General features: G+C 36.4%; 1 protein-coding gene across 4 annotated transcripts in view; it reads left to right on the top strand.

Moving 5' to 3' along the window:
- Positions 1-12,260, top strand: part of FAT1 (FAT atypical cadherin 1) — a 104,293-nt gene that overhangs the window by 27,024 nt on the left and 65,009 nt on the right. For all 4 annotated transcript variants that reach the window (XR_015258481.1, XM_086747115.1, XM_086747114.1 and 1 more), the window contains exon 2: positions 2,680-2,994. Coding sequence is in view for 3 of the 4 variants with exons in the window: in XM_086747115.1 (XP_086603241.1) it covers positions 2,680-2,994 (315 nt within the window). In the remaining variant the exon portion in view is untranslated. The remainder of the gene's footprint in view (positions 1-2,679; positions 2,995-12,260) is intronic.

The raw sequence follows: 12,260 nt of genomic DNA, 5'->3' as shown, positions 1-12,260 counted from the left end.
GGACACTTGAGAACTGATAAGTCCACAACAGCAAGAGAGTCAGTCATCTTTTTCCTTGAGGTAGGCTTTGAAAAATTTGAAAATAGCCAAGGTAGTAGAATTGGTAAGTGCCAGGTGAGCAGTCTGCAGGAGGAAAGCTCCATTACCACAGGAGTCTTTTTGTGGGTTTGGGTTTTTTTTTTGGTTTTTTTTTTTTTTTTTTTAACCAGGCAAGACTATCTTAAAATTAATCTGCCACTTCTCATGTAGCTACTGTTAAGAAAGCAGGACAGGTGTAAAATGATCACAGTTGCTCAATCCAGCACATAAGCCTGCCCACTGTGTTCTGCATGGATCGCAAGCAACAGCACAGCATTGCTGGAAGCCTTGCTCAAAGGGAATTAATACAGTTTACTCTTGTGTTTGGTAGGACATGAAAGTTTTACAAAATTTTCCAAGGCATACGTGGAGTCTACCCAGATTTAAGATTAAGAGCTTGCATGCCACATCCAGCATTTAGGTTTAGAAGTGAGGCTACAGTAATTAACAAATTCATTTACTGCCAAGTCTCCTGGCTGAAGGAGAGAGGTGCAGAAGGTGTAACGTGAGTGAGTTACAAACATAGAATCCAGGTAACTGGGTGCTCAAGGCTGCCTGTCCAGTTTTAAGAGCAAATTTATGTAAATTAACAATCAGAAACTATACAGGTAACTACAGCACAAATCCAGTGACTACACAGGATTATTTTTTTTTAATAATAATAAAACTGCCATTAAGCAAAATATGAATACTGAGATGAAGAAACCGGAAATGTAAAATGGCAATATCCTTGTAATTAACACCTTGGTTTATTTTTTTATTATGTTCTTCTGGGAAAAAAAAAAAAGGAAATTATAAAGCCACCAGTTTGCTTTCAAGAAAACTTTTATACACTGTCTGTAATGCATGTATATTTTTAAATTGCAGTGCCCCTCCTTTTATCCGGGTTCTGAACCCATTCACATGACATAAAACCAATTTCCACACTGACATCTGGTGGTAGTTCTGAAATGCTCTGTTGCTTCCAATGCTATATATAGGTATTTGGCAGGTCTAAGCATTAGATGCTATCCCCTCCAGCCCTTCTGAAGTGATCTCATTGACATCTTAAAATTTCAAATTATCATTGTTATATGCAGCTTTCCACAAGGCAAAGAAAGGAATGAATAATTGAGTATTTCCTCAATATTTATCTCATTTTGCTCAGTCGGTATAATGCATTAAACAAAAAGTGTCTGGAGTGTGTGAAGGAGATGATACTTCTAGTTAATTCCTTTTCTGAAGAACTCCTGTAAAAGCACAGTGGCAGAGTTTTATCAAAGTCCTATTTTACTAATGTTTTATATATATATATATATATATAAAAATATAAATATGAATATAAGTGTGTATATATATATATAATGTTGTGTGGAGTAAATGAGCTCAGGAGAAGGGCCACATCACTCGTAGTTACATTACGTGGCGGCATCCAGAGTCCAAAACTGGCTGTCGTGGTGATCATTTGACTCATCTCGGCTCTGATCGTACTTAGGCCTGGTGTGCATCAGTATAACAAACAATAAGAGCCATGACAAAGCCCTTCAGGATTTCCACAGAAATGATTGCGAGGGCTTGCTCTGTCCCTCACCCTGACATATATCAGGTTCATTTTAAGTTCTATTTAGAAAATATCTCAAATCAGACAGCATGTGAGAGCACCTGGATCAGGAAAAGTGCAAAATTTTGTTGTGCCACGGCTCCATGAATCCATTTAATATTCATCCTCTATCATATAGGTTACGCCACATCACGTACCCTTTTGACAGATGCATGTTATGACTGTACCTGTAGAGTAAGCTGCTTATAAAAATAGATCTGTATTTCTTTCACAGTGGATAAAAACTTGAGTCCCTCATTCTTTCTTTAGTTCTGGCTCAGACAAGCTCCTGTAGATTCAGCAGACAGATTTTTAGCAAGTTTGTGAATTGTGTAGCTGTTCCTTAAATGGTAACTCATTTTATGTGTGTAAAATGGAGCTAAGCGCTGGTTTCCTTTGCCAGATTAATGGCAGCCGTTGATTGGTCCTAATGCTACACAGGTTAGCTGCAGGTATAATTTTTGTTTTCTCTTCTTTGAAATTAAGAAAATTCAGTTAAATAATTAATCTGGGCACATAGATAAGAATGTTTCAAATTTAAATAGCTGCTCATTAATATGACTAATAGTAAACAGTTCAAGAGTTTGGCATCTAAATCAGATAGTTTAATTTGGTATAAAATTCACTACAATCAGTGATGAGTAAAGAGGGTCATTCGAGCCCCAAAAGACTGAATTACTTATTATATTTTATCTTTTAGGCAAAATAGCTTTTATGAACAGTGCTAAATGATCTGATAAATCTCAAAGGATGTTGGAAAGGAAATTAAGTAATATATTGTTTTAATATCTATAATTTATAATTGCTGAAAACTGTGGTAGTAATTTTATGTTTTGTAGCTTCAAGTTAGCCTCAGTATGTTTGTCTGTATATTAACACAGAGTGTAGAATCAATGTCAGTTATTTCAAACTTGTATTCATTTTCACTTATTCATTTATTTAAGCTTGTTGCTTACTCTATTTTTACACACTTCTATGTATTTATTGAGCATTTTCTATTTATCTTTCTTCCTATTAAACAGGTATTATTGAGACTGCAGATCGCCTGGATCGAGAGACTACTTCACATTACTGGTTAACGGTTTATGCAACAGACCAAGGCGTTGTGCCTTTATCGTCCTTCATTGAAATCTACATAGAAGTTGGGGATGTTAATGATAATGCTCCTCAGACCACAGAACCGGTTTATTACCCAGAGGTCATGGAAAACTCACCTAAAGATGTATCGGTCATTCAGATCGAGGCATTTGATCCAGATTCTAGCTCAAGTGAAAAATTAACCTACAAGATTACAAGTGGAAATCCACAGGGATTCTTTTCAATAAACCCCAAAACGGGTAAGTACAATACAGTGTTTTACTTTACATGTGAATGAATCAGCATATTTGCATAAATACATAAACTAAGGCAAGATGAAGATCTTTGGTTTCACAATAGTTAGAGTTAACCTGGTATTTCGGGCTGTGTCAATATTAGTAAGTTACACAAACAAGTACAAGAGGATTTGAGAGTGAAGCAGTACTTCACATTCACATCATGCATGCTTTGGGAAGGTTTACTTCAGAGTAGCTCCACTCTAGACTGGTCAGTGCCCGTTTGCTTCTGTAGTGTAGTAAATATACAGTAAAAATACATATTTTAGCTTAGGTTCATCCAAGCTGTTTTTAGCAGTCTCAGTCTTTCAATTTTCACACATAGGGGTTTTTTTTTGTCAGGCTCCCCCGCAACCTCGCCCTGAGTAGTGTTAGTCTAAGCAATGCAAGCGATTTATTAACTGCAAACTTACTTGTCCCACAGTCAAGAGGGACTATCTTTGTAAGTAACTTATTGTTGTAAGATATACAAAATCTGGAAAGTAATTTGCAGGTGTGGCTGTTATGTAATGAAAAGAAAGAATCTGAGTTCAATGGTTGTTTGGAAAGCTTCACAAAAAAAACCCATACTGAGGTTTTAACAGGAAAGTACAAATAAAAGAAACAAGTGATCTTTTAGTAACTGTGAATTACAAATACTGAAATGTGTGTAGGGTAGAGAGACAGGAAACAAATAAAATAATCTATTTCAACTGAAGCTACACAGTGATTTTGAAAACAATGTAAAGGTTGCCTACCATCCCTTGCTTCTGAATGGGTGTAGAGAAAATAATACATTTTTTTTTTCCACATGTCTTTCCTAATGGTAAAGAAGGGTTTGGTTTTAATTAAATAATATTTTGCTGGGTTGGGCACAGCTTAGCTTTTCGTCTGTGGCATTTAGGTACTATTTCACAGTACAAATAACACGAGATGCTTCTGATTCACTTACCCAGAAATTTATTCTCAGAATTTAGAGATTTTTAGACTAGAGGTGCCGCAGAGATGTAGAGAGTGACTTTAATCTGTAACAAACCCAGTAAATAGAAAGGAGCAATGGAAGGCTTATTCATTTAGATCTTGCTCATTCACGGAGGAAATTTCAGGGGATTCAAAGGAGCAAAAACTGGGTGAAAAATATGTTTTGGAGACTAGGTTGATACTGTGGCCTTCATTCTATTTCATAGTTGTTTCAGCTCAGGCTCTGAAAGACTTGTGTGCTGTAACAGCTGTAATTTCTGTGTCAGCAATGCTCTGAGTGCAAGCACAGGTATGTTATTTAGGTTATTTCTGACAATAGCTTCTTTGTCAGCATGTGCTGCATCTGCTTCTGAAGACGTTGCCAAGAGGGACATATGAAAACAGCTATAGCAACAGAAGATCTTTAGCATAGTTAAAGCCCGTATCTAAGTACGATATTTACAGAAGCGTTGGTTTTAGAGCAAAGGCAGCCTAAGAAGTAAACCAAGAAAAATTCAACCACAGAGTCCTCCAAAGTGAATGCAGATACTCTGTGAGTCTGTGTACTTTATTTCTGTTTGTCTTTCTCTGCTTACACATGATGCAAAAGAAAAAGTTTTCCACTCTTCTCCCTACTTCCTTGCCCTTTCTGTTTTTGAAAAGTACTGTTTGCCTGCTACTTTGATATTTCTTGTCATCTCAATCAGTAGTATTGATAAAAGTGGGAGTAAAGTTGCCTGAGTTAGGTGGAAAGAACTGAGTGACTGCAGTGCTCAAATTGCAAGTGAACTTAAACTCTTTCTACATTAATTTGGTCTTTATTGTATAATTGGCCCACTATTTTTGGTTGCTGTTTCCTTATTTTTTCTGTAGCTCATTTTCTCTTCCCCTTTCTTCCGGTCCTTTCCTACTCATCTCTGCCTTCTGTATCATTATGTAGCATTTTCCAAACTTTGCTTTAAAAAAAGACACTCGCATGCCTCACATAAATTTTGAGGTGAAGAAGCATCTTTATTCCTATTTAATGGATAGAAAAATTAGGGCAGCAGCAGATCGTGACTTGTCTTCAGATGGAGTCTGTAGTTTTCCACATCAGTAGTTTTCTGCCAAGCTCGTTTATGTTAGAAAGGGAGCTTGAGGGAGCTCAACACACTAGATGGTGAAGTGATAAGGAACACTTAATAGGAAGCTAACAAAGATTTTCTGTCAAGAGAGTTTCTTACCTGCCTTTATTGTAGCATGCATACTGTAGAGGCAACCAGTGTGGTCCGGAGTCCTTCTCAGCTCTGTGTTAAAGGAAAGGGAAAAAAAAAAGACACAACACCAAAACCAAATGGTAATAATTAATTAATTATATTCCAGAATACAAACACTGGAAAGAAAATCATCTCCCTCTGATTTACATTCATCAGGAGAATTTTTTTTAAATATAGTTAAAGTCACAGGGATAGATAAATTTATTGATATCAATTACTGTTAAAATTGTAATGCTAGGTAGATATAATAAACACAGAGAGGAGAGGAAGAGAAGAGGTGGGCAGAGGAAAAGAGAAGGGAAACCTCTTTGACTGATTTCTGTTGTGTTCCCAGATTGCATTCAAATAAGTTCAATGGATATTAAATACCTAGCTCATGTATATTGTCTTCCTGTTATATAGGACACAATGTCCTGTGATCTAACAGGCTGTCTTGTTTTTCCTGTACATGTTCGGTTTGAAACTAGTGCAGCATGCGCTAATGTAGTGATCAAAAGGAGATTTGACTGAGGTTATCAGGTTCGTAACTTCCCAAGTCTCTCTTCTGTCTATTAGAAATCAAATATGTGTAACCTGAATAGATCTTATTTGGAGTAAAAGCGCTTTCATTAGGATTGGGATGTTAAGGAGTTGAAAAATTACTTTAAAAGACACCAGTTACTGTTGTAGTTATAACACAGTGTATTTTATCTCCCTCAGTTAATTAAAATAGGGCTCAGCTGAAGAGCATGTTTGACTAGAACTGGTGAGATCAAATCCTGTCTTGTTTGCTTATGCAGGTATGTTACCCTTGGTGGACCTTGTGAGGCTGTCACACTGTAAGGTATATTTACAGGAAGAGAAACCTTCACAGGGCCCCAGGTTTCCCTTCCAGCCAAAGGGGAGATAAGGCTGGAATATGAATCAAGGCTTTAACCATATCCCATTGTAACATTTAAAGTGACAGAGGAAGAGTTACGTGTGTGTTACGTTTTTTACTTTAGGCTGCTCTGCAGCCCCAAAGGCAAATTGAGGACTGTAGTGGCATTCAGTGTGAGTGAGGGAAGGGCTAGTGTTGGGATTCTTAAAATATGTGGTGACTCTTAAAAATACGTTTCAGCTGATAATATGGTATTGTCTCCTTTCCGGGTCAAGGATCCATCTTTTTCTGTCTCTTTAGAGAATTTAACACTATGGTATTGTGGTCCATGGCTAGAACTCCTACACATAATAGTAGTGCGGATTATAAATAGCAATAACCTACATGTAACCTATGTCAAGTAAAATGCTGCTTTCTGTTCTCTGGAAGAGCTAACTCATTTCTAGAATCTATAGGCTGCAAACTGAGATGCCTGTGCCTGTGTAGTATTCCTGAATTTTTAGACGGTGAAACTGACTGACATGGACCTACGTAGGATACAGTTCATCTGTCCCAGAAGGAAGAGATATTTTTTTTTTTTTATGACAAGAGCTATTGATTGACTGATCTGTTTCTCAGAAATGCTACTAGCTGAAGTAGTATCTGTGTGCTTCTTACAGTGATCAGTTTCTGAGTATCCCCTTCAGTAAATCTTCATTGACACTTAAACATCTTTCTTATTTTAAGTAATTATAAAATAACTTAGTTAAAGAAACATTGATAAGTTTTTCGTTGCATGCAGAAATGCTGTTTCATTTTTTGGAGCAGGATACATAACACGGGACATTTTATAATCTTTTCAGATATACCTGGCCGTTCATTAAAGCAAATGAAATATCATTTTCTTTCTTTTTGGAGTTTCCATGTAGTGGCAAAAACCTGCTGTATGTATGAGCTGGCCAAGTGGAATAAAAATAGTTATCATAATATTATTTGTAGGAAAGAATTAGAGCAAAGACTAATTGCACAACTTTAATGCTCAACCTGAACATGACGGTAGACAAATATGTAAGTTATGGTAACTATGTCTGCTTAACTTCTTGCAAAATAGCTTGTAATTAAATACAGAAGTAATTGACAATAACAGTAGAGTTCCAAGGCATTTTAATGTGTTTAGATTGAAGGAGTTGGCAGAATTTGATAGCTATTCAGAACACACGTCATGGGACTCTATGGTTAATCTTGCCACTTAACCCTAGAGCTTTTGCACTGTGGATCAGAAAAGATTTACACTTTTAGCAACACACATGGAAAGCAAAGGATTATATAACAGTAAACAAGTTCTATGTTTTGTGCTTTAAAGCTCAGAATGTACAATGTTTTTTTCTGATATGTATAATGGAAAGTAATTTAGTAATATTTCACTGTTTCTTGTGGGTGTGGTTTATTTGTTTGGAAGTTATTCAGTTTTGGGTTTTGGTTTTTTTTTTCACGTTTTGTAATTACCTTGTAACAAGGTCAAAGACTGTGAAACTTTATCAAAATACTCATAGTTGCTAGCCTCCATATTTCAGTGGATGCATTTCGATCAAAAGAAGTGTGGCCAGCAGGTCAAGGGAGGTGATTCTCCCCCTCTGCTCCACTCTCGTGAGACCCCACCTGGGGTACTGTGTCCAGCTCTGGAGCCGTGAATGCAAGAAGGACATGGACCTGCTGGAGCGAGTCCAGAGGAGGGCCACAAAGATGATCAGAGGGCTGGAGTTCCTATGAGGACAGGCTGAGAGAGTTGAAGCTGTTCAGCCTGGAGAAGAGGAGACTCCGGGGAGACCTGATAGCGGTCTTCTAGTACCTCAAGGGGGCCTACAAGAAAGATGGGGAGAAGATCTTCAGCAGGGCCTGTTGTGACAGCACAAGGGGTAAAGGTTTTAAAATGGAGGGAGGTAGATTCAGACTGGACAGAAGGAATAAATTTTTATTATATTTTCATATTATAATATCTTAATTTATTGCTTTTGAGGAGGGTTGTTGGAAGTATGACAGTTGATAGCAGGATTGCAGTAATTCTTAAAGAAAGTGGAACAGGTACTTAGTATGCCATCTACTAATAATAGCTGATAATACCATTGTATATAAGTGTACATTTATGAGCCGTTTATGAATTATTATTCTGTACTTTCAAATCTAAGTTGGAATAACAATTTAGAAGTGGATCTATTGGTGCCAATTCAACAGAGAGTGATTGTATTCGTTTTACTAAGAGCTTTCAATCAAAACATGTAATTTCTTTCTATCTGAGACAAGAGAGTGGAGCATGCATTGAATAGGAGCTTTTTGTTGCACCCAGTAAGAATTGTAAAGGTAGTATGGAAACTAGCTCTCCAATTTGAAATGTATACTTAAAGTTCCCTAGAGTGACATTGTCAACAGAATTCTTTTTGTATCATTGTTTCCTATGTTTTGTAGTTTTCTTCTATTTTTATTCTTTACATATTGGGATTGCACACTTCATGTGAAATTAGAAGAAAGGTATTCACCTTTAACTGACCAACAATAATGGCTCAACAAGTCACATGTAAAACATAGAAATTGAAGAGCTAAGGAGAACATCCTTAATTGCTGCAGAACTAGAGCCGTTAGGCTGAACTCTCTCTAAACAAAAGGAGCTCACTGAATTCCCCCAGGCTCTGTATCGGTTTCCATGTGGATGGAATAGTTTTTCCATGCCACAAATTTAAAATATAGCTGCTATTCAGTGATACAGACTTTGTATAATTAATATCTCAAAGATTACTGAGTTAAGGGACCTGAAAAAAGCTTACGCTGCTTCCTTGTAAGTGGCAGTATGCACATTAGAATGGCAAAAATTGTATTTGCATAGTGAAAAGTTCCAGTTCTTCTTGGTATTACTAAGCAAGAAACTGGAATCTTATCCAGGTATCCATACAGGGTGAGGGAAGACCCTTGTAGTTTTTTTGGACTACTTTGCCCATGTACGCAGGCAAGAAGTAATTTCTGATCTTTGTGCCAAATTGGTATGCTTATTTCTACTCCCCCAGGACTTCTGTTAAAAAGAAAGAAAGAATCAGGATTGGGTAGCAAATAACGCTTTCTTCAGAAGCCATGCCTTACTTCAGAAATTTAAAAAAATAATAGCAAATGAGGCAAGGAGTTACTTGACATTGCTCCACGTAACAATTTTGAGTCAAATTTGCGGAAATGCTGATTGCAGAAATATAGCTTTCTATGCCTTTGATGCGACTTGACACAAAAATATTACATAATTTGAAAAGCTAGACTTGGGTTTATAACCTGGACCCAATAATGACAAAATTAATTTTGAGTGTTAATTTCCCCGTACTTCAGTTTTGCAGCTATGAAATGCATGACCTAGTTGCTTGGGTGTCTTGTGAAGATACATTCATTCATATTTATGGAACACTTGGGTATTATCATGGGAATGCCATGGACATTCCTTTGGGGAAATTAGTAATCGTGTGGTGTAGGAGTTAGGCCATTTAGATTAGGCTTTTCTTACATAGGGAATTCCAGCAGAAGCATGGAGTAATTACCCCTTTCAGAACATACTTTATCCTGTCCTCCCAGTGGGGCCTGAGTCTGTGCCTCGCAATGCACACATTCAAGGCAGTCAAGTTAAGATGATATGGCAGTCTTGATTCTGGAATTTCCTACTCTGAGTGACTAAATCTGAAGATAAGCATTTGTCTAGGATATAATATTATTTGACATAACTTTTGCTCTTATTTTCTTTTACTTTTTTTTCTGTGCTCTTTTTTTTTATCTCAAGTTTTTGAAAGTACTTACGCTAAATTGATCCTGTGGCAATTTAGTGCTGTGGCAGGTTTTGTTTCATAAACTATATCACACCTCAAAACATGCATTACAAAGTTAACATCAAACTTCAAATTAAGTGCTGATTTAAAGGCATTCTTGTATATGCAATCCCAAAATAGAATGCTATTTTAAAATAAAAAGTTTGTTCTATCGAACAGCAGGATTTAAATTTTGGTAACACAGAGTCTGCAGCTCTCGCTGTCTGTTTGTTAGTCTCTAGTAATCATCAGAGCTTTGTGAAGTTATAAAATGCTAAGAGCACATGGGGAAATCATCTGCCTCACATTATTTTATAATTTTGCACTGTTTATAACCTTTAAAGCAGTATCTTTGTGTGTGTGTCTGATTTGGAGACCGGGTGAAGTGAAATAGGAAATGGGTACAGCTGCAAACAACTTCCATGGGTTTCCGATAACACTGGAGAATTACTTAGTGAGGAAATGAAGGGCCAGTGACCGCACAGTAGTACTGGCTTCATTTTAACAAAGGAAATCTTTGTTGTTTAACTACTTGTGGGTTTTAATCCAAATTGACCTAATATTTTTGAACTTGAATAAAACCAGTATTACTGCATTGCTCACTAACGTGATTTAAAGTTAAATAAAGACCCAAACACTGAGATTGTTCTTGTTACTTCTGTAGCTGGCAAACAATGCCAGGCTCAGTTATTGTTCATTCATGTCACACAGCCCAAAGTGTATGTAGCAGCATCCATGTGCCCAGCTGTTTACCTGTCACATGCAGAGAAAATAACGTATTTGACTACATTGTCTCTAGAACAAATTTCTTTTTTTTTCTTTACTGAAAATGATCAGAATTAACCCAAATGTTTGTTAAACTCCTGCAAGCAGAGATGATTACATGAGTAGACAAAAGTTTGTATAGAAATACATTTGGAAAGAGAGCTTAATTCTGCAAAAAGCTACTTTTATTTTCCCTTTTAAATATTGTTTGAAGCACTTGAAGTGCTGTTAGACTAGTGGTTTTCAGCTTGGTCTTTTTCTGGAACTGGGAAAAGTTAATATCTGTGAAATTTCTAATAACATCTTCACATCCACTCGCTGTACAATATATAGGGATTTAGCACTTGAAAAGATAGACAGTTTGCTGTACTATAGGCAGCTATTTTACAAATTATTTGCAAGCATTTGAGGTGGTGGTGTTGGGGATTTTTGTTTGTTTATTTTATTTATGCTTTTATATCTACTTGGAAAAAGATGATAGGAGCTCGGAAAATTAAATGAGGTTTTCTTTAGAAGTTTCCTATAATCTGATGTGATAGAGACAGACTCCCTTTATCTCATATGTTCTTTTGAGCTGGAATATATAACATGCAAAATTATAATTCTAGCCAGGGAAGAGATGGTGATCCAATACTGTTATGGGCCACTTGCAATGTACTATCTTCACACAGTATAATGACTTTCAAAGATATCTGTCTTTCCTTGATAGGCTATCTGAATAGTGTAACTTAATGTTGAGTTTGTGTATATAACGATACTACAATATTAGTATTGATTAATCTCCTATTAAAAGAAGATTACTCAGAATTAGTACCCTGATTCACATCTAGCTTGGCTTGATTTTTGAGGGATGAAAATAAATTATCAATCCCTGCAAAAATATAGTTCTACATGAAGTAATGTAATTTTTCTCTCTGAAAAATTCACGAAGGCTAACTAGGAATTAGCTACAAAATTCCTCTCCAGCTTTTTTGAGAGCTGAAGACCTTTGGCAGCAGTTTATGTAATTATCTCTGTCATGAGGTTGCATGGAGGTCTTTACATGTGGTTCAGTTAAAAAAAAAACAGTTCCCTTTAAATCAGTTGATAAAAGACTGCAGTGCATTCCTGGCTTGTTCCAGTAGTATTCTGTCTTGTAAATGTAGGAAATAGCATGCAATTAAAAGAAAAAAAAAAAGGGGGGGGGGAAGAAAAAAAAAGGCAGCAGCATTGTATAAATCTCCAAATTCTCACTTTGAAACTAAGATTTTAGGGTTTAGATGTATAGGGAGTTAGGGGGGGAGGCTCAAAACAAAGTCTGTAATGGTGTTGGAAGTATCCCAAGTGTTCTTAGTGTCACTTGAACAACTTTCTCTGCACTTTTGAAAACGTGTTTTATCCATAAACCATTCTTAACATCAAAGGAGAGAAGATAGTAAGGACAATTGTATCTAACATAGTTATTATACTGTTGCTTCAACTTTCTTTTCATATGAAAGATTTGAATGCGTAGCTGAAGAAAATTCCAAGAAGGTTATTTGTAGGCTTAAGGCTGCTCAGAACCCTGAAATGTCTCAAAGTGCTAATCTGCACCTAATTTATCCATATACAGAGACCTCTGGA

Source organism: Chlamydotis macqueenii, chromosome 4, assembly GCF_036417535.1.
Source record: "Chlamydotis macqueenii isolate bChlMac1 chromosome 4, bChlMac1.mat, whole genome shotgun sequence".
Classification (NCBI taxonomy): domain Eukaryota; kingdom Metazoa; phylum Chordata; class Aves; order Otidiformes; family Otididae; genus Chlamydotis; species Chlamydotis macqueenii.
This window is presented reverse-complemented; position numbering and strand designations above follow the sequence as displayed.